The 23,185-nt window shown below is 43.7% G+C and overlaps 1 protein-coding gene across 3 annotated transcripts; it reads left to right on the forward strand.

Annotated features, from left to right (window-relative positions):
- The first annotated feature begins 17 nt into the window (after positions 1-17).
- On the forward strand, positions 18-15,963 carry SPRING1 (SREBF pathway regulator in golgi 1). 3 transcript variants are annotated; one of them, XM_070769608.1, is made up of 5 exons: positions 18-202; positions 9,543-9,699; positions 12,774-12,925; positions 13,309-13,422; positions 15,472-15,963. In XM_070769608.1, the coding sequence occupies exons 1-5, from the start codon at positions 116-118 to the stop codon at positions 15,553-15,555; spliced, it is 594 nt and encodes a 197-aa protein (XP_070625709.1). In that variant the 5' UTR covers positions 18-115; the 3' UTR covers positions 15,556-15,963. The 3 variants fall into 3 exon arrangements, with proteins under 3 accessions (XP_070625709.1, XP_070625708.1, XP_070625710.1); XM_070769607.1 differs by having other exon boundaries at positions 20-266; XM_070769609.1 differs by lacking the exon at positions 18-202 and adding an exon at positions 7,714-7,859.
- Positions 15,964-23,185: the final 7,222 nt, after the last annotated feature.

Consider the following 23,185-nt stretch of genomic DNA (forward strand, 5'->3'; position numbering starts at 1 on the left):
TGCGTGGGGCGGGGTCACGTGGGAGGTGAGAGGTGGCTGACGGGAGCTGGCTGGGCTGAGGGCCGCGGGGCCGGCGCCCGCCGCGAGCCATGGGGCTGCCGGCCGTGTAGGGGCCATGCCGCCGGGGCCCCGGTCCTGCCCCGCTCCGCGCCGGGATGGTGAACCTGGCGGCTATGGTGTGGCGCCGGCTCCTGCGGAAGAGGTGGGTGCTCGCCCTGGTCTTCGGGCTCTCGCTGGTCTACTTCCTCACCAGCACCTTCAAGCAGGTCAGTGCTGCCCCGGGCTGCCCGGGTGAGGGAACCTGCCTCTGCAGCCGCGCTGCCCGAGGGTCCGGCGCGCCGGGGCTGAGACGGGAGAAGGGACCTGCCCCTTTGGCTGGGACAGAGCTGGGACTCGAGCCCGCTGTGATGGGCCTTTAACGCTCTTCTTTTCACCCTCAGGGCTTCCTACCTGCCAGGCTCAGCGCTTCCCACCTGCCGGTCCCAGGGCTGAGCGGGGCTGACACTTCTCCTTTCATCCTCACGGCGGTTCGGGGTGGGGATGCAGGGGTGTACTGTCCCCGTATTGTAGTGGGGGAACCTGGAGACTGGAAAAAGTGGAGATTCCTGGGCGATAAGTAGCCAAGCTGCGAGGCCAGCGCCGGTGTGCCTGGTTTTTATTTAATTTCGGGGCTCAGTGATCGCCAGGGAGACACTTCAGGATCCCCGCGGTTCCCTTCCTGTACAAAACAGGGTTGGGTGGAATTTTGTTTTCACCTCTCCACCCCCTGAGTTTTTCTTCTCTGTGCGAATTTCTGAGAGAACAGGCAGAGAGCTTTGGTGGGAAATGTTACCCAGAGCACGGGCAGGGTGTTTAGAAATTCGGTAGGAGCGTTTGGGTTTTTACAACGAATGAGCCTACTTCAGAGGGTAACCGGGACAACCCTGCTTTATGCTGTTGCTCTGATGGGAGTTAAAACAAGTCGCCTCTTTTCATTTTCAAGAGTCAAGTTCCTAAATAGAATGTATCAGTGAATAGAAAATTACTAATCAAGGGAGGGAATATATGTATACTTACGGCTGATTGACGTTGTACGGCAGAAATTAGCACAGTATTGTAAAGCAGTTATTTTCTAAGTTAAAAAAAAAAAAACAGTAAAGGAGATGGTCACCCTAGTTTTAACAGGTTGGTGGGGAAGCTGTAAAAAGGGAAGTTAGAGAACTGTATCCCACCTTTTACCTGTGTTATAAGCTTCCTCTGGTGACTAGGATGTGTGGGTGACATTCCTGTGAACTCAGTGCTTCTTGGACATGTGTTTTCACAACTTCACAGACACCTTCTCATGGTCACATGCCGTCCCCTGTCTGTCCCACGGGTACCATGGTGAGCAGGGACTCAGCCCCCTGCCTCCCTCCCACTTGCTGTTGCTCACCTCTAGCACCATTGGTTTCAATACCAACTGTATGCTGTTGGCTATCCTAATTTCTAACTCCAGCCTCGGCTGATTCAGAAATCCCCAGGTTCTTCTGCCCAGTTGCCTGCTTGAGTCCCTTTTGAATGTATTGTCAGCTCCTCTTACTTGTCCAAAACCAAACTCCTGATTCTCCAGCACCTGCACTTCCTCTCCAGTCTTCCCAGGCTCACTAGTTACTGTTCCTCAGGTAGTCCGCCATACATGCTTTCTGCTTTACTTTATCTCACTCCTCGCCTGCAAAACATTTCCTCTGCCTCCACAGCAGATCCCAAATCTGTTCTTCTCTCCCAATTGTCACCGTAGCCACCCTAGGGCAGCCTGCCTGGACCTCTGCAGGGGCCCACCCACAGGTCTCTGCTTTCTTTCTTGTCCTATAGTCTTTTCTCTACCAGCAGGAGGGGGTGATCATCTGAATAGAAAAAAAGATATAATTCTTCTTTGGGTCCCCATTGCATTTAGGTAAAACTCCAGGCTCAGTTCCAGGATCTCTGCATGGTGAGTCTTGTTGTTAATTCAGGTGAGGCTTACTGTTACTGCCCCAGGCCACACCAGGTGACACAGTCTCAGTGACTTCAGTTTCTTGTTCATAGTCGTACTTTATTTTTTTTGTGGTAGAAATCACTTACTGAGGATTTCTGGATCATTTATTTATCTGTCTCCCCTCACTTTCCCTTCTGGAACATCATTTTTTGGAGAACAGGGACTTTGTGTTGTTCATAGAATCCTAGTCTCTAGAATACTGCCAGACACTATCGTAGTTATTCAGATATTGGTTGAACAATCAAATCTTTATAATTGGGTGGCTTTCTTTCTTCCCAGTTTAGCACACTCCTACTGATTTTCCTTTATTGACTCAGATGCTGTCTACTGTGTTACTTTCCCTACAGTCTCCTTTTCTGAGGGGTGGGTATGGATGGGCATGCCATGAGGCTTGTGGGATCTTAGTTCCCTGACCAGGGATTGAACCCAGGCCCTTCGGTGAAAATGCGAAGTCCTAACCTCTGGACTACCAGGGAATTCTCACTACAACTACCTTTTACTCTGGTGTACATAGTTTTTTGTTTTTTTTTTTTAATTTTTGATCTATGGCCACAATCATAGGGGTGTGTATGTGTCGGGGGGAGATGATTGTGAGTCCCTAAAACTGTTCACAACTGTTTTCGTTTTGTAGATTTTTTTGGATCTAATTACCCCATGGCCTAAAAAACATGTTAGCCATGATCTCTCTATTTCTGCCCATTAAGCCCTCGGCAACCACTAGTCAACTTTCTGTCTCCATGGATTCACTTATTCTGAACATTTCATATAAATGGAATCGTACTGTGTGTCTTCTGTGTCTGGCTTCTTCAATTAAAAGCCTGTGTTTTCAAGGCTCATCCATCTTGTAGCATGTATGAGTAGTTTATATCTGAATAATACTCTGCTGTAGACATCTACCACATTTTGTCAGATGGAGACTTGCCTTGTGTCTGAAAAAAGTGAAAGTAGTGCAAGTGTTAGTTGCTTAGTTGCAACTCTTTGCAACCCCATGAATTGTAGCACGCCAGGATCCTCTGTCCATGGAATCCTCAGGGCAGGAATGCTGACTTGTTTCTAGTTTTTGACTATTTGCCATGAACATTCAAGGTTTTGTTTGGAAATGGGTTTTCAGTTCTCTTGGGTATGGTCCTAGGAGTGGAATTGATGGGTCACTTGGTAACTCTGTTTAACTTTTTGAGGAACTGCCAGGCTGTTTTCCAAAGTGGCCATACCATTTGCAGTGAACTTTTAAGAAACTATACTTGTCAAGTTTTTGATGTACTATCAAAGATTATCCATAATTATCTGGAAAAACCACTAAAATATTCTTTCTACTTCCAACTGCACAACTGTATGAAATAGATTTTCTTCATAAACTTCAACCTGAACAATGTATTGCAATAGATTGGATGCAGAGGGAGTTGTGAGAATCCAGCTGTTTTCCATTGAGCCAGGCATTAAAAACATTTGCAGAAATGTAAAAACATTTTCTCATCTCACCAAATACATATCTTTGTTGTTCTTTTCTCACACGCACATGAAAAACTGTTAATATGTAACGGGCTCATTATTGTTATTTTTAAACAAATAGCTTATTTAAAATAAATGTTTTAAAAAGTTATATTTTAATTTCTAATATGATAACTATCAATAACCATAACCCTCAATGACCCACATATTGAAGTCCTGAATAATTTTTAAGAGTATAAAGGGTCCGTGGACTTTGGTGAGATGAACATCATCCCAATCTGACTGATGCTGTTACACACGTTGTGAGTTTGCTTGCCGGCTCTGTTCTCTGCTGCCGTTTTGGTCTTCGGCACTCCTGAGATCAGTGGCTTGAGGCGAGTGGGCTCCGTTTTGCCTAGACTCAGGCTCCATCTGTAACAGAGCTATTGGACAGGAAGGTGGGGTGGGAGTGGTTAGAATTAATTGAGAGGAGACTGAAAAACTCCAAAGCTTCATATGATCCTTAGCTCTGCTTCAGTGAGACTGAACTCTTGGAGCAGATGCAGCCATTTTTTGCCTAGAGAATAGTTGATTATTCTCTACAGCTTTGAATTCCTCTTTTCTTTGGTTTTCATGTTAATTAATGCTTTGGGGGATAGTTTAAATTGTAGGTATGGGAACACAAGAGAAATTAGTGACCTTGGTGGGGATGCCATTGGGGGAGAGGGCTGGGTGCCAAGTGACTTGGGCACACTGATTTAACAAATGTTTTAGGCAAAACCAACCGCACTAGGCAGTGTCTGCTAGATGATGGTGATACGTGGGGGGCAGAGCAGATGGAGTCTGACTTTCCAAGAGCCTGTATTCTGTAAGGGGTGAGGGGTAGAAGTGGCAAATGAGCAGGATTATTTCACACAACAACTAGTAATATAAAGAAAACAAAACAAGGTACTATGCTGGAGCAGCAAGGTGGGCCTAACTCTGGGGCGTTTGAGCTGAGATGAAAGAAATCCCAGTCTTGGAGGCAGAAGGGTCCTTAGAGGTCCTCTCATGTCAATAACTGTTCTCATAGTTGTTCAAGTAGTGCACTTCTGAAAGTGTCAGGGCTATTTGCATAACTACTTGAGAATATGTGAACATCATCATCTTTTAAGTAGTTAAGTATGTAAATTGGTTTCAAGTTAGACACTGTCTAAAATGTAATAAATCATAAGAGACAGTTGCTAATCTGTGTTTTTCTTCTGTTTTTTTTTTTTTTACTGATCACGAAAGTACATATACCTTTCAGAGTTTGTAAAGTGCTGCATAGGCTAGACAAGGAAAACAGTTAACTTTAATCTCAGCAACCAGAGGGATTCACTGATGATATTTGGGCATATTTTCTTTCTTCATTTTCATATTTTAAACATATAGTTGGGGCATACTCTTTTTTCGCTTAACATGTATGCATTTTCCCCATCTTTAAAAGCTTTAAGTATAAATTTTTTATAACTAAAATTTTCCATGATCAGGTTATATTTATTTGTGATTCCCCAAATATTGGACATTCGGGATTCCCTCTGGCCTTTATCTCCCTTTTTTTCTTTTACTTTTGAGAATCATAAGTGACTCTTTTAATGACAGCGCCTTATGCTTAGGTGCCTTACTGCTTACATGGGACACGTATCTGATTTGACCCTTAGGCTAGCTCCTGAAAAATAGGACAGTTATTAATATGTGTGCTCATGTGCTCTGGCACTCAGTTGTGTCTGACTCTCTGCTACCCCATGGACTGTAGCCCACCAGGCTCCTTTGTCCTTGGAATTTTCCAGGTAAGAATATTGGAGCAGGTTGCCATTTCCTACTCCAGAGGAGCTTCCCAACCCAGGGATCAAAACTCATGTCTTTTGTGTCTCCTGCATTGGAAGGCGGACTCTACCTCTGTGCCACCTGGGAAGCCCCAGTTATCAATATACCCCCTTTTAAATCAGAGGTTAAGTAATATACATTAGTAATAAAACATTTCTATTGTTGCTTGTAGTTTATGAAAATTCTGGAGGCGCTTTGAGAATAGAGAACCCAGCTACCTTTGTTTCTGTATCCTTAACACATTGTAAGAACTTGGTACCTTTGGATGGATCTGAAATGAGAAAATACATATTGGGAGGGGATGTTTAAAATTGAGACAGCCTGTTAGGGTAGGTGGACCAGCTGGGGAAAGGCTTGTTCAGTGAAGGAATCCCTTCAGTGCCCCTTCACCACATCTTTGTAAAAGTGGACCTTTGGAAAAACAACTGTGTGCTAATTCATTACACTTGTCATTATGTCCTACACACTGTCTTGTACAGTCTTTTCTGGTTGTACAACGCTGACCCAGTCCTTTTGGCAAGGTTGTGAATATTCAGGTTTGAAAACAATCTCAAATGCTGGGAGCATTGCCTTTCTGTTTACCAGGATCATAGTAATGTGGAAGAGGTCCTTCTGGAATGCCCTTGTCTGTGAACGCTTGTTTTCTTTCAGGAGGAATAACAGGAAAGTTTGAGAGTAGTTTGAAGAGCACTTTCAACCTTGCTATACTGTAAATCCAGTTTACTGTACTTTGACCAGCCTCTTAAGTCTTTATGGCTATTAATTTATCTAGGGTAGCATTTTAGTGCAGTTTAGCTTGCACATAGCTTGATTATCTCGTTAACTGATACAGCCCCAACAGAGCAGAGGAGCATGCATTTACAGGTGGTTAAGCAGTGTGCACCTAAGTGATTTGTCCATATTCCCAAGGCTTCTGCATTTAGCTCCCATTCTTCCCCCAACCAAGTAATACTGATGTTGTTTTTGTATAACCCTTCTTGTTCATGCTGATGCTAGTTCAAAAGAAAAAAAAAGAGAGGGGAAAGTGAAAGTAGCTCAGTCATATCTGACTCGTGACTCCACGGACTATACAGTCCATGGAATTCTCCAGGCCGGCATACTAGAGTGGGTAGCTGTTCCCTTCTCCAGGGAATCTTCCCAACCCAAGGATTGAATCTAGTTCTCCCACATTGCAGGCAGATTCTTTACCAGCTGAGCCACCAGGGAAGTCCAAGTATACTGGAGTGGATAGCCTATCCCTTCTCCAGGGGATCTTCCCAACCCAGAAATTGAACCGGGGTCTCGTGCATTGCAGGTGGATTATTTACCAGCTGGGAGAATAGAAATTAAAGCCACCTGGCAGGACTATTTTACCTTTAGTAAATTAAGGAACAAAATTCAGTACTGCTGTGGCACAGTGCTATTTAAATGCTGGTAATGTTATAAGTGGCATATATAACTTTTGGAAAATTATCTAGCACTGTGCGAAGAACTGATTCATTCAGTCAGGTCAGAAGACCCTGATGCTGGGAACGATTGAAGGCAAGAGAAGAAGGAGGTGACAGAGGATGAGATGGCTGGATGGCATCAGCAACACAATGGACACGAGTTTGAGTAGGTTCCGGGAGTTGGTGATGAACAGGGAAGCCTGGTGTGCTGCACGCAGTCCATGGGGTCACAAAGAGTCAGACACGACTGACTGAAATGAATTATAGCATTGACTCTACTTCTAATAATAATTCCTACCATAAATGATGCAAGAGAATAAGCAAAAGGTCTCCATTTTTATTGCAGTGCTGTTTATGATAACAAAAACCTGGGGCAGGCTGAAACATTGATCTGTAGAGGATGTGTTTACTAAATTACAGCATATCAACATGATGGATTATTATATAGCCTTGAAAATGATTATCAAGATAATGTAGGTACTTGAATCGTTTACCATCCAATTAGTGTCAAGAGGAGGTGAATGTGAAGCATCCTAATTTGTAGTATAAATGCTGGGGTCAAAGGCTAGAAGTTAATATGCAGAAATGGCTACAGCTTTATTTAAGTAATGGGATTGTGGGATATTTATGTCTTTCAGATTGGTAATCATGGTTTTTTTAAATAATAAACTTAATTTGGAATAATTATGGGTTTACAGAGAAGTTTCAAGGGTAGAGTTCCTATAGATTCCTCACTAGTGTCGCCTATTGTTAATCATGTTTTTAATAACTTATCATTTTACTTTAAATTAAAAATGAAACTTTTCCAAAGATGAAAGATGTTAATAATCACCAGTCCTTTCCATGTTAATGGTCTGTAGTGTATCTTTCCATGCCTTTATCTCAGCTCTTACAAACTTGTATGTATACATTAATACAGTTATTATTTTAATACAACATGTGGTAATATGCACATTATTCTGTAACTTGTTTTTTAGCTTAATGTACTAAGGACATCAGTGATCTGCAACCCTGTTATTAATATCATCTGAGTGCTTTGAAAAAATAATGACTTCCAGGTCCCACCCACAGAGGTTTTTACTCAGTCTGGAGTTGGACTCAGGAATCAGAATTTAAGTGTCCTATATAATCTAATGTGCAAGTCATGTTTAAGGACTCCTACTGTAAGTAAATACACATCAGTCATGTCTATTTTTTTTTTGGTAATAGCCATAGCTATCCATGTTTATTCAGTCATTTCTTTGTGGTTGGGGTTCCTGGTTTGTTTGTTTTTTCTATCACATAAACAGTCCTATAGTGGACATCCTAATACACCCTTACACATTGGTACTTTCTAAAGGCTAGGTTTCAAAAATGTGTTTGCTGTGCCAAAGTATATGTGGATATGCATGTTGTAAATATTAAATAACTCTTCCCAGAAAAATAACTCTTTTCTGTTGTCTTAAAGTATAACCTTTGTCATCAGCCTTCAAGCTTAGTCCCTTTTGCTCAATGACACATGACAGGTCATTCTCAATGGCAGAAGCCACAGAGCTCTATTAAAATGGTAGAATGGTTCAATTATCCTCTGTCCGTGGGACTTCCCTGGCAAGAATACTGGAGTGGGTTGTCATTCCCTTCTCCAGGGAATCTTCTCAACTCAGGGATTGAACCCTGTGTTGCAGGCAGATTCTTCACTGAGCCACTAGGGACCCGTATATACACACCCGTATACACAGCGTCTCTCAGAGGGAGTCTTATCCTTGTTTTGTTTTCCAACAATAGATAGATTGAGTAATTCAGAAGGTGGCTGTCTCCTGAATCAGAAGATGGCATGGTCTGTGTTTTGGCTCTTGGGCACCTTACTTAGTTTGTCTTAAGAGTATAACAAGGCAGTTTGGAAAGTCTAACTGCGGCGTGGGGGCTAGGAGAAAAGATCTAAGCTCTTGCCTCTAGAGAAGCTCTTCACTTTGTGTGTCCAGGTAAAGGCTGTCTGACGTGGGTGTCTTTTGTAAAGAAAGATATATATTCTAAGGGTCACATTGCTTGCTTGCTAAGTTGCTTCAGTCATGTTCGACTCTTTACAACCCAGTGGACTGTAGCCTACCAGGTTCCTCTGTTCATGGGATTCTCCAGGCAAGAATACTGGAGTCGGTTGCCGTGCACTCCTCCAGGGGCTCTTCCTGACCCAGGGATCAAACCTGCGTGTCTTACGTCTGTTGCATTCGCAGGCAGGTTGTTTACCACTGGCGCAGCCTGGGAGGCCCCAAGGGTCATGTACTCAGGATTTTTTCATAGAAAAAAGTTACAAGTTTCCATGCTCTTGCACCTAAAATCAAGCTCTTAATTCAGTGTTCCCATTAGTTTACCACTGTTCCTCACTGCAGATTCAAGTAACCTTGTTACCTGTGATATGTTCCAGTATTGTCTGAAATGACAGTTGGAAAGTTTCTCTGAAGTTTCCTCTTTTAAAAATGTATTCAGATTTTACATTCTATTCCCCATTGTAAATGTTTACTTTAGCATAAAAAATGTTTTAAATGATTTGCTGTCAGAAAGTTCAAAACTCTTCCCCTCCAAATTTTTTTAAGACATTAATGCTTTTGTACACATTTATAATGTGTACTTAATCCAGGGGCATTTATGTAAATATTGAAGCATAGCCCTAATTTATTACTTCTTCCTTCAGGTTTACTTTGCATTTTTTAAAAAATGACTTTGGCCCAGACTTTTCTTATACCAAGTGAGGTTTCCTGTTGTGCAAGCTTTTTTATATTGTTTTTGTCCTGTTACTGTAGTTTATATGAAAAATTGGTGAAAATGCAAGAAACTATAGTTTAACCTTCTCATTTATGGTCTCTTTGTAGGAAGAAAGGGCAGTGAGAGATCGGAATCTCCTCCAGGTCCAAGATCACGATCAACCCATCCCATGGAAAGTACAGTTTAATTTGGGCAATAGTAGTCGGCCCAGCAACCAGTGCCGTAACTCCATTCAGGGGAAACACCTCATCACAGATGAACTGGGTAAGGCTGGCTCCCTTCCTCTCCTGCAGTCTGGTGCCGCTTTTCCTTAATGTCGACTATCCAAATGGTGGTCAGAATTCCTCAGTAGTTTTGTGGGTTTTTTTCCTTTTTCAGCTGGTGGTTTGCAAATAATCTGGTTTGTTTTACAAGAGTAAATTTTGCTCTCAGTCTCAGAACAAATGAATTATAAATCTAACAGTGCTGAAATTGATAACAGTAACCTTGAATTAGAGTCTTCATTGATACATGATGAAGCTCAACAAAATGAAGACAGGTACTGTCTTTAAAATGAGACTACAGTGCATATGTGTGTGTGTTTTAAAGTTTGCAACCCCAGTAAAATAATTAAGAAAAAAAAACTTTTCCTAAAAGATCTCAAAGGTGTCAGAGCATATGAGGTTATTTGGGATTAAAGGAAAGAATCAGGAAAACTAAACAGTGTTGAGCTCTGTTTTTAGGATTACATTGAAAAAGCAGATTAAATTGCAAATAACATGTGTTTTGTTTTAATAGAGTAAAGTTCAGTTAAGGGAAGCTACTTCCACAATATGACCCAGCTAGTTAGGCAGGGGTAGACCTAGGACTAAGACCAGGACTGAAGTTGGAATTCAGTGTTTTTTTCTTACAGACTTTAGTTTGTATGATATCCAGCGAGAAAGCTTGAAATCTTATGCCTTGACTTTATTATTTAATATTAGGTTATAAATGACAGTTTGTCTTTTCCTTTGGTCATAGCTAGCAAAAGAATGATTTCTCTCTGATTAATTCAAATGAGACAAAGACTCTCAGATTTCTTAAGTAAAAAGTTCCAAGAACTAATCAATAAAAATCCAAGAACGATATGTTTTATATTAGCTCCATGAATACACAAGAGGAGATAAAAAGTGTAATAAAGAAAACTTGCAGGAAATTTTTGCGTTTTAGCGAGCAGATGCCACCAACATGAGTGTTGCCAGAGTTATACCTTATTCAGTAAGACAACCAATAGAGTTAGAAACTTTGCAAAGGTTATAAGTTGGTTTCCCAGTCAGGAGCAGCGCACTCTGAGATTGTGATCTCACAGGACTCCTTGTTGGAAATAATGTCTGTAAGAGTGCGCTTCTCCAGATGCAAAAGGAGAAATCTTGATAGGCTTTCTTTCACCAGAAGTTACAAAGATCTGGTTTCAAAGCTAAATATTGACAGATTGTACTGGGGAAAAATAGAAGACCTAAGATGCCAACACTTACAACATGGAAAAGAGAAAAGGGCAGAAAGATCATTTCCACAAGGGTAATATTTTACATCTTTCTGACAGATTTCATGATAAGATGCTCTGTATCATTTGGGGCAGAATTTTAAGGAACATGCTGGCTTATTTGGATTTTTAATTTGTAATTCCTATGAAGATGATGAGTAAGAATAGTTAGGAAGAATCCCAGAAACATTGAATGTGGCATTAGGATCATCCTCTCTTATTTTAGAAGACAAAACCACATAGTTAAAACTACCACAGCAACGACAAGAAGCACCAGCACCCAGATAAGTGGGATCGGCTTCTCAGAGGCCTCAGTTTCCCTAGTATGGAGTGAGGGCCCTTCTTGCCTCTTCCATTGTTATTTTACTGGTGCCTCCTGCATTTGCACAGACTTTGTTTTCCAGAATGGTTTCTGAAAACACCCTCTTGCTTCACGAGGTCTCATTCTCTGAGGATTATGAAGCTGGGCATTTGGAATGGAAGGATGTGAGGACAGCTGCTCTGCACCTGTGTGCACCTGTGGGCATGGGCCGGCACCGGGGAGTTTGCCCGTGGGCCAGGCGGTGTCCCTCATGGACTTAGGCTTATATTTTTCTGTCCCACTCCCAGAAGGGTGTAGAGAATTGTTTTTAGCAGCTATGAAAAATAAGTTCACCTTTGTGAGGAGATTCTTTTCTTAAAGTTGAATATGAATGCATGAACTGAGTTGGAGGGGGTGTATTTAGATGATGAGTGGAGGAAATTAGGATTTTTATTCCTTTGGTCTTATCGAGTATTGGCATTCCCTAATGCTGAGGGCTAATTGAATCCCTTCTCTGTATACTTAAAAACAGCCTAAATCAGTTTCTAAAGGTTAGATGTGAAATGGCAAGTATATGAAAGGTATTTATAAAAAGTGTGTGTTAAGTTTTTTTTTGTTTGTTTTGGTTTTTTGTTTCGTTTTTAATCTAGGAGGATCTCATTTTCAGGAATGAACGCCTTGTATTTTTTCCTCTCTTCAGATTTTTGTTCGAAAAAGCATGAATTTTTCTCCAGCATAGATGAAAAATTGGCTTGTATAGGTTAGAACAGGCCTTTGTTTCCCTGAGTACTGGAGTGGGGTGCCATTGCCTTCTCCATATAAAAAGTGTGTGTGAAGTTTTTTTTGTTCGTATATAGCCTAGGCTATATACATCCTAATCCACCTAAATGACCTTTTAGTCTGCGGTCATTTAATCATCACATGGCATTTGTTTCCCTGAAGAGAGGAAAAAAAACAAGGCGTTCATTCCTGAAAATGAGATCCTCCTAGATTAGAAACAAAACAAAACAAAAACTTCACACACACTTTTTATATGGAGAAGGCAATGGCACCCCACTCTAGTACTCTTGCCTGGAAAATCCCATGGACAGAGGAGCCTGGTGGGCTGCAGTCCATGGGGTCGCTAAGAGTCGGACATGACTGAGCGACTTCACTTTCACTTTTCACTTTCATGCATTGGAGAAGGAAATGACAACCCACTCCAGTGTTCTTGCCTGGAGAATCCCAGGGATGGGGGAGCCTGGTGGGCTGCCATCTATAGGGTCGCACAGAGTTGTTCACAACTGAAGTGACTTAGCAGCAGCAGCCTACTTATAAAATAGGAGTCTGTGTTTCCTATAAACTGCTGCATGCAGGTAGCAAGCTCTGATTGGACACCGTCTGATTCCAAACTCTGTGGTCTTTAGGATGCTGCTGACTCCAGGCTCCGGCTGTGTGTTCTTTGGGAGCAGGACTTTGATTGCTGCCGTGTGATCGCCCCTGGTGGACAGGTAGGGGACTGCTAGGTGTATACTCAGGTTAGTCTCTGACTTTCAGGTTACGTTTGTGAGAGGAGAGATTTGCTGGTGAACGGCTGCTGTAACGTCAACGTCCCTGGCACGAAGCAGTACTGCTGTGACGGCTGCTTGTCCAGTGGCTGCTGTAGCGCCTACGAGTACTGTGTCTCCTGCTGCCTGCAGCCCAACAAGGTATGGAGAGTTGCTCCTTGTGCTGCATCTCCTTTCATTTTGCTGCTTGCATTTCACATTGAGCATTAGAATCTTTCTGTGGGATTCTTTGAAAATAGAAGAGAACCTGGTGTAGGTGTCAGAAATGGCTGCTGTGAGGTAGCCTTTGTCTGCAAGGGAAGGAGGTAGTTCTCTTTCCTCCAGCTATGCCTTGGTAGAGTGGGCTGTTGTATTCCCAGTCAGATGTCTAAAGAATAGGACACCAACCTCCTGCTCATGTAAGCCTCTCTTTCTCTCCCTCCCCTCCCTGCATCAGCAGTCTCTTACTTTAGGAGAAGTTTCCAAGGTTACCTTGTGCTGTTGAGTTTGGAATTTATTATAGGTACTAACTTTTGTTTCCACAGCAACTCCTCCTGGAGCGCTTCCTCAACCGGGCAGCTGTGGCATTTCAGAACCTCTTCATGGCAGTTGAAGATCACTTTGAATTGTGTTTGGCTAAATGCAGAACCTCATCCCAGGTCAGAAGCCATGATGCCTCTGGTGGCGGGGTGGGCCAGTGGGAATCAACGTCTGGAAGAAAACTTGAAAATCCGCACTGGGGGCCCTTTGGTGGGGTGATAATGGAGAAGAGATTTAAATGGAACTTTGGGGGATTGATTGTACAGTCATCCCTTGGTATCTGAGGATATTTGGTTCCAGGACCCCAAATTCCTAAATGCTCATATAAAATGGCATAATGTTTGCATATTACCTCCCTCCATCCTCCCGTATGCTTTAAAGCATTTCTAGATTACTTATAATAACTAATACAGTGTAAAGGCCATGTTTTGCTTTTTGGAACTTTGTGGAGTTTTTTGAAATACTTTTGATCTGCCGTTGGTTGAACCCATGTATGCAGACCCTGTGGATACGGAGGGCTGACTGTATTTAGAATGTCAACGTGAGATTTATATGATTTAGGGATGTAAAATATTTATATTTATTTAAATCAAGGTCTAACTAACTTGCATGTTCCCTGACTGATTAGCTTGTTTGCATTTTAAGTCCTACTAGTCAAATTCTTGAGAGAAGCTCTCTCCTCTGTCTTTGACTGAAATTTGACTAAGGCTTTCAAGCCACCACTCATTTAGAGTGGGTACTAAGTTATTCTGGGACAAAAATGTGGTTCATTTTAGGATTCAAGGGCATGGGGCAGGTGGGTGTAGAAAAATACACAGATAAATCTGTAGGTTGTTAAGCTTTCAGTACTTTCTAGCATGTTGTCATTAAATGCTTTGCTCTTTGGGCATTGAACATGGCACCAGCTGCTGAAAGTGTCTGAACCTTTTTGCCTTTTGACTTCCCGTCCTCTGCTCTCAGCCTTTATGATTGGGTGGTGGTTGGAGGGCTCTCTGTAAAATCACCAAATGTGTTCGTTATACAAGCACATTTCCTCTGGCTTTCCTTCATGGTGTCTCCAAGATTGACCTGGCTCTGTCTGAGATCCATGACTCATTTGCCATTCTCTGGAACTCTTACACCCTTTGCCAGATTTCTGTAGTCCTCCTTTGGGTTTTATGATACTCTGTATGTCTCTGATCTGCTCTTACGGCATCTAGCATTGTTGGGTAAATGTTTCAGGGATTATAATGAGTATTTGAAACATGAAGAAATTCCTAATGGCCTTGTTTTGCTGAAAGAGCTTTCCATTTGAATGGACTTTAAAGGAAATGTGGAGGAAGTTTGAACCCGTGACTTTGATTCATACTCTCATTCTGAGAAATGGAAAATAGAAAAAAGGCCAGGTGTTTTCTTTCCTTAACTGATAAAACCCAGGAGTTAATACCAAACTTGACTGAAGATGCTAAACTTTCTTGACTTTGCTTTTTCATTGTAAAGAGAAAATTCCCAGTTGCCAATTTGCCTTTATAACAGTGTCCCAAGAAGCAGAGTTGGCTGCACGACTATAAATTGGATTAATACTTACAATTTAGATATTTAGCCTTGGTCTTAGACTAATTAATGAATTCTCGACTAGCCAAAAATTCAAGTTGCTTGTATGAAAACAAATTGCTGAAAAATTAGTCATTGAGGCTGATTATCTGTAGTCACACTTCATTTGCTTGGCCAGACGTGGTCAAGCATTTGTGTGGTACCGTGGTGTTTTGCTCATGTGCCAGCCCTTAGATACACAAACCTTGATGGAAGCAATTGGAAGTGCAACTCCTTCATCTCTGCAGGGTGCAGTGCCAAGGACCGAATTACTTTGAAGCACAGGGTCAAGTGCAAGACACCTGTTGGATCTTAATCTGACTTAAAATAATTTGAGGGAAGTTTATTGTCTCAGGTTGTCCCAGTCACAGCTGGGTTTTAAAAAACTCACTCGTGTGTGTAAAAGAAATGGTCCTGTGACGCTCTGTCCTTTCTCATGCCCTTCGTTGGCATTCCATGCCGAGCATCCGCCTTGGTTGCAGAGGGTGCCCTGGTGACATTTTGGAGCTGGGCTCACCTGGGCTCCCGCAAGGGGCGTATGCTGGCCGCCATCCCGCTCTCTCTCACAGCGTTCTCCTCTTCCGTTTTGCCAACAGAGCGTGCAGCACGAGAACACCTATAGGGATCCCATAGCAAAGTACTGCTACGGAGAGAGCCCTCCCGAGCTCTTCCCCGCGTGACGCTGTGGGGGACTCGGCCCTCTGGGAGGATGTGCTGCTGAAGAACTTGCAGCCTGAAGCTTTTCTCTGGTCTTCAAGAGAAGACTTGATTATGACCACTTCTTGTGCTGTGCTCTGTGGCCTCACTCGCCCCCGGGCTGACCAGATGGACTTGCTCCGTAAAGCAGTTGGAAACGCCAGCGGGTTGAATTCGAGAAAGACAGAACGGCGGGTAACCTGGCGGAGGCATCGGCGCTCTGGGCGCCTCAGCCCTGCGGCTGCTTGGGAACCTGTGGGCCCTTTTGTGTGTTCTCCCCGGGCCCTTCACTGTAAAGTTATTTATTGGACTTCTTTGGAGTGGTGGGAAAATTCTGTTTCCTGTAGGAAAATGTTTTGCCTTGACAGTGGAATATATTCAAGGAGATTGTTGTTCTTGGTGGTGTTTTCTTGTGTTCTTGAGTTTCATGAGTGAAATCGTCCCTTCACCCACTAAAACTTTGGCCTCTTAAAACTTGCATGTTCTCTCAAGCTGATTTATTTTTGGTTTTGTTTTGACAGCATCTTCAGGAGTGCACCCTGACTTCTAAAATTGTCTAGAAACTCAGATGCTGTTCCCTTCTCATCCTGTGCTAACTTTCTGGCATCTGGCACTGTGTGCTCTCAGGTTTTTTTCTAGTCTGTTTGGATATGCTTGTTTACTGATGTGCATGCATTGTTTTAACCAGAAATTCTGCCTTGTTGTCCTGGAGGGTTTTGTTAATTGTTTCCTACGCCCTGGTTGAAATGACTGGTCTTCTCAGCCCTGGAACATCAGGAGTCTCAAGAAAGTCACCTGCGGGGCGGCCTCCTCCTCTCCTGACATGGGAACCCAGTGTTAAGGTGATTCCCAAGTGAAGATACATCTCAAAACTGACTGTAAGTGGTCCTCTTTTATTGCTTTCAGCTTCAGGAGATGTAACAGGTACAGACGTTTGGTTTCTCTATGATTTACAGAGACAAAGAACAAAACTCAAGTTTCTGTCAAGGTGCTAAAGGAGACATCTACCCTCGGTGGATTCAGGATGCACAGGCGCTGGTCTGCTTACTTGGGGCCTCCTGTGCTTCTGGTACAACAACCCCCTCTGGTCAATGCCAGCAGTATTTGGGGCTTAGATCAAGACATCGTGACTGTCGCATAATACAGCTCTTTGCTCTCAGAAGTCATGCTATCACACACAGTTCTTTCCCAGAGCCCTTCACTAACCTCTGGATCTGTCAAGGTCTCCCTTGTTCTTTGTCGGTTGTTCAGCTGCTGCCCTTGGAGCAGAGCATAGGTTTTACAGCCCGCTTTCAGCGTGTTTATTTCAGTGGAGCTTTGCCTTTCTGTATCTCTGAAGTCTGCATAGTGGGAATTTCCCTTAACTCTTTCGCATTATTTCTCACCCTTATCTTCCCAAGCTAGTTGTCCCCCTGAGTCCACTTTCTTAGAGGGTAAACTATCTGGCAGTTGTTTTTAAATGTTAGATCCCAGGAAGTTTATTTAGTGTGCATCAGGCTCTGGCTTCTGTGTGTGTTCTGTGGAAGCGTGAGTACGTCTACTGTTTCGTCATCTCACTGCTTTTGGTAACCCAGCCTGTCTCCTGGTGGTTGTCACTGACAAGCCTCTCCTTTGAGCTTATTTGAACCCTTGAGCAATAACTCACAGTAGATTTACTGTGGAAATAGTTTATATCAAAGGTCAGCCGTGTCTGTTTACTCTGTATTTGAACATTGGTGTGCATGTTTTGCATTTTCACTGCTTTCAAGGTCTTTGTAACTTAAGTAGAAAATTAAGCTGTCTGTTCCCACCTTCTAGATGGGGTGATAGAGTGAAGTGACTTCCCTGGGTCTCCACGACAGAACCAGAACATGACCTTCATCTGCTGCTCGGTGGTCCACTGTCCTTCCTGGTGCCCCTCGCCTGCTCCAGTGCTGACTCATCTATAAACACTCCCCTGAGAGCATATAGATCTGGATTGTCCAGGCCAGAAGAGAGGAGAGGTGGCATAAGTAGTCAGATTGGGTTGATAATCCAAAGGTCATTTTCATTCAGTCCTGGAATGTGTTTCTCTGTACTGTAGTCAGTTGAGAGGTGTGTTAACTGTTTTGGGAAACTCAGGGTACTGCAGACTGTGTAGCGAAGCCTCCCAAGGACCTGGAACATCATGGGCCTCCCCAGGCTTCCAGCCTGGACCCCTCTCTACTCCCCTCTCTGGTTTGTTTCTGGTTCCTTCAATTGCAAGTTTCCACAATTAGGAATCTTGTCTTAGTTTTGTATGCCCAGAGCTCAGCAAAGTGTGTGATACACATTGGGTTTTAGGAAAAGATCAAAGATGAAATGAGAATTCCTTTAGAAGAAAATGTATTAAATTCCGAATGTTTGGGGTGAAAGGTAATTGGCTAATTTAAAGCACTTCCCCCAGTTCTGAATCTTAACTGCCGTGCTTGTTGGTGGAGCTGTAAAGATATGTCCTGATAGGGAAAGAAACGTTCCGTGAAAAGGGTGCTGTACAGAAAGGGCCACCCGCCTCAACGCAGCCTGGGATTCAGGGTGGCCCTGGACCCGGCAGCACTGGAGCTGGTATCGAAGGAACAACTCTGCAGCTCTTATAAAAGCGGCGGATAGGATTTTCGAACAGGGTTTGCAGCTTTCAGCCTGTTCCCAGACTGACTCAGAGGCTGTCTAGGGAGTGCCTCAGTTGGTGAGGCTGCACAGGTGCTGTGGGAGCTGTGTGCAAGATTCTGAGCAAGCTGTTCCCATCGTTGGGATTTGCAGGTAAATTGTAAATGGGCAGAGACGTTGCTGCTTTAATCTGCTTTTCACTGGCTGGAGAGAGTGTGGCCTTGCAGTCAGTAACTTCTGCTTGTTACTAAGGCATGGCCTCGGGTAGTCTTCTTTCCTCTTTAGGTCCCAGGCCCTGCTCTGTGATACAGGATCACATCCGATGGCTCCTCATGGGGTTGTTGTGAGGTGTCGGCGTGAGTGAGGGCTCAGTCCTGGGCACAAAGTCCACATCTGCCACCCATCAGGGGCCCAGCATCAGGTGGGCAACAAGGCTGGGAATGGGTAGGCCCCTCGGGTGGGAGGATGGGAACTACAGAGTTCTGGGTATTGTTTTCATTACGATTTTTAGAAGAACTCATGCGAAAGATAATTTTTAAAATGGAGGTGATTTAGAAATATGTCAAGATGAAAGTAATAATTACTTAAAATCACGCAATCTAGAGATCAGCCCCTGTTTTTTTCTCTTCCTCATGACTTTCTAGGCAGATGAGAACCCTTTTTCCTCTTGAAAGCAGTCCTCTGATGAACATTCTTCTATGTGACATACAGGCCTATCTAATAATTTTTAGTGATCACATGTCAGTTTCATGGATATACAGTAATGTTATTAATCTCCTGCTGAGGGCGTTTAGCTTGTTACTTTTTTTTGGCTACTGTAAGTAATGCACTGATGATACGCTTTCACGTGCACGATTGTATGTTTATCTGAGAATGATTTTCACCAATTTATACTCCCACCTAATGTATGTGATGAGTGTCTCATGTATACCCAAGAACCCCATGGTATTGTTTAACTCTTTGCCGATGGATCTCAGTGTTCTAATTGATGTTTATCTGATCTCTTCCCATATTTTGATTGGTCATCTTATCATTCAGATGTAGTGAACTGCTGTTTGTGACCTTGGCCAGTTTTTCTCTCATTGGTCTTGATCTTACAGAGCGTTTTTCACTGAGGGAGACCTTAAACCCCTTTTCTTGTCTTTCTCAGCCCTGTGTTTCTCAGAGGCAAGTGGCTTGTTTGTTAACAAACTAACCTTTCCAGTTGATCTAGGGCAGCAAATGGGGGCAGTTGGCAAAGTCCAGATTGCCAGGTGGTCAGTAGGTGTGATGGCCGGAGACCAGGGATACCACTAAACACCCCACTGCCCCTGCGACACAGAATGATCCGGCTCCAAGCGTCAGTGGTGCCGACGTGGAGAGGCCCTACTCTTGGTCACATTTCCTCCCTTTCAGTTAAAGAGAAAAAACTACCAGGAGCTGAGAGCTGACTTGATTATTTCCTTGCCCTTGCCTTCTGTTGTGCCCAAGTGCTGCTGATTAAATTACCTTGAAATCCCACAGGACACACGGCTTCCTCACTGGTCTCTACCAGCCCAGTGCTGCCTCCAGGAACTGGCTTATTACTGTGCATCGGCGTCCCTTGCATGCTGACACAGTCCGAGCACAGACACCCTCCTGTGGGCAGAATAACCTCAGGTTTACTCACAGCCCCCTCCCCTCCTTGTTCTCCTGCAGCAGCCCTTTGCAAGGAGGGCTTTGGGGGATAAGGGGGGAAGGGAAATGTCACTACAGATCCCATTCAGAAAACTGGTCCTTCTACTATAAAAAAGTACCACGTAAGTGAATAGTAATAATGAAAAGGAAAAGCTGGTGGAATTGTGAGAGTTCTTTCCTGCACAGCACTTTCCCTGATCTGTGTCGTCAGTCCATTGCCTTCCAAGCCCCTTGCCTGTGTGGACTCTTCCTGCAGGGTTTGTTGTCACAGTGTGAAGACGGTTTGGGGTGCCAGGTTCCCTGTTTTCACTCAGTCACGTGGCTGCGATGTTCTTCGTCTGGTTTGCTTTCACAGGTGGGAAGAGGAACGGGTGGCCCCCTCAGGCCTGAGTGGGGACCGTGGGGGTCATCGTGTTCGTGCAGCTGGCTCCATGTCCTGGTAGCCCCTCGCCGCATACCTTCATGTGTACGACTCGATTCACCTCTGCTGTAGAGCTGCAGTGGTGGACATTTTAAAAATAGAAGTACAGCCTTTAATATTATAAAGAAAACATCTAGCCACTTAAAGTGAGTGGGCCCAACTGTCATTCAAACTTTTAAACAGGGGTCCTATATTGTTTCCCAGGACTGCAAGGTCAGTGTCTTTGAGGGAACCAAAATCAAAACCAGATCACTGCTATCAGTGTATTTTATTTGAAAGTGGGTGCTTTCCTAGTTTTTGGTAGGGTCATTAGTTCCTCTAGAGAAGGCAATGGCACCCCACTCCAGTACTCTTGCCTGGAAAATCCCATGGACGGAGGAGCCTGGAAGTCTGCAGTCCATGGGATCGCTGAGGGTCGGACACGACTGAGCGACTTCACTTTCACTTTTCACTTTCATGCACTGGAGAAGGAAATGGCAACCCACTCCAGTGTTCTTGCCTGGAGAATCCCAGGGACGGGGGAGCCTGATGGGCTGCCATCTATGGGGTCGCACAGAGTCGGACACCACTAAAGCGACTTAGCAGTAGCAGCAGCAGCAGTAGTTCCTCCAGTCTTTGGACTTTTAAAATTCTTACATATTTTTAAGGAGCATAGTTTAGGGAAGCTCTGGTCAGCTTGCATCCGGGTTATCAAAGTCAGAAATGTTTGCTAAATGAGAAAAAGTGGTATTGGCTATCAGTGAAATTCAAGATCTCAGTCTACGGTGGCCACATGTCACTATTACTGAGGAGGAGTATGTGTGTTTATAAGTGTAACAGCAGTGTGTGAGTAGCATCCTAATTTTATTGATGAGAGCACAGACATTTAGTGGCCTTAAGTAAATTAACCTCTTATGGCTTTGGTTTTGTCATTTGTCATAGGCAGGTGATTATTAAGATATCTTGCAGATCCAAAATTCTGATTTTTGTGCCAAAGATCCTGCCACATATGAAGCAAGACCAGAGCCCAGCAACTTGGTCCTTGGCTCTGATTCTCAGAGGGTAAGTGGAGACCAACCATCTGGAGCTTGTTTTCTTCAGACCGGGGCTTCTCCTCTCTTGAAGATTTCAGCTGGGGCTCACCATTTTCTGCCTCTTTCTCCTCAAATATTAAATAGACACCATATTCTTCTCTGCTGGGACCAACTTATCATGTATTGCTGCTCTGCACCTGTGAAGACAGCTGCTGTGTTTTCCATCATAAAAACAGCTGCCTTTTGGCAGAGAGGCCCAGAACGTGGTTTGTAGCTATACCTTAATACAGTGTTAAATTATTTAGACATGCTTAACCTGAGATGCTCAGAGCATCTTGGAATTCCTATTAAGGCCTCTGAGCCTAGTGGGCTGCCGTCTATGGGGTCGCACAGAGTCGGACACGACTGAAGTGACTTAGCAGTAGCAGTAGTCACTGCTCAGTAAAAGGTTTCCCTTTCGTATCTTTTGGGATCACTAGGCAGAAATCTCAAAATATAGGAAATTACAAAGATATTAAATTATCAGATCCCCAGCACCCCCCGGAGATAACCACTAATTAAAGTTTTGGTGTAAAGTTTTTCCTTTTTTTGTACATAAATGTGTATTTTGTCTTAGTACGTAAAGGTAGAATCTTGCTGTATAATATTTTAAAATAAACAGTTCCTATTGGGTTGGCTTAACTCAATTATAGCTAATTAATTTACAGAGTGGGAAAAGTGTACATTTTAATTGTATCATCTCGGCCTCTTAACATAAAGTCAGGGTAGGGTTGAAAGCCCTTTTAGAACTGCACACAAGTTTGGCATTGGCTTTCTACATCCCTTTTCTTTGTCTGATTTTTACACAGTGGGGAGACAAGTCTTTGTGTTCCTCACAAATAAATTACAGGCATCCTACCTCAGCCAGAGTTGACCTACACGAAGCATGAGGAGGTTGAAACCTGTCACAGCAGAACCCCACTTTCTCGAGAGAGCTAAAGAAAAAAGATGGGGGGAGCCCTGCTCTAAATCTCCCCAACTATGCCATTCATTTCAGTGAATCACTAAGTGCAGCAATTAAGGAAATAAAAAAAAAAATTATAAAATGGCTGGGAAGGACACAGGGGGACCATCTTTCTGGATACCTGCTTTGGGAAAAGGATGATGTGAGTTTAAAGCAGCCAAGTTTTGTCAAGTTTGTGGCCCATGGTGATGGTTTTTGAGGGCAAGAGGGATGTCAGTTTCTAAAGATGTTCTAGACACTCCATGGGTTGCTATTTGGAGCTGGCATCCTCTGTGCTTCCCTCCAGAGCCTCAAGAGGCCTGGAGTCCCTCGCATGTGCTGGACTCAGTTTCTCTGAGGAAGTTTTTGCCTGGGCAGCAATCCAGGGCGTGCTCTGAGAGTGCAAGCCCTGACACCCGTGCCCGTCCTGAGCTCTGCCTGCAGCCTGCTGCATGCCAGCTTGGAGGCCTGAGATAAATGGTCTTGCAGCCGCTTAGCAGTCAGCTAGGCTCATTTATTTGACACAAATAAGCTCATTGACCTGATTTAACAGAGGGAGGAACTATGGAGTCAAGTCCAATATGGTCTTAAAGCCCTGTCTTTTCATCGCAGTCTTTTCCGACCTTTAAGGATGACTGCCGAGTTAAATGATGCTCATGGGCACTCTCTCAAGGAAAAAAGGGGAAAGAGAAGCTGGAGAGATGGGAGGAAGGGGAGAGGAGAGAGCAGGAGGTGTTGGGGGCACAAACGCCAACAGTTGCTCTCTGTGCCACTTGGGGGCACCAGTTACTTAGGTTTTCTGTCCTCAGCGTAGCCCTTGTTGGGAGACCGTGAAACCTGTGCCCACGTGGGCTCCCTCTCACTGAGACAATGAAGCTGTTCTGTAGACGAGGGACCATCTGGTGGTGACGACGAATCAGGACTCTTTCCCAGAGCCC

Source organism: Bos indicus, chromosome 17 (assembly GCF_029378745.1).
Source record: "Bos indicus isolate NIAB-ARS_2022 breed Sahiwal x Tharparkar chromosome 17, NIAB-ARS_B.indTharparkar_mat_pri_1.0, whole genome shotgun sequence".
Taxonomy (NCBI): Eukaryota; Metazoa; Chordata; class Mammalia; order Artiodactyla; family Bovidae; genus Bos; species Bos indicus.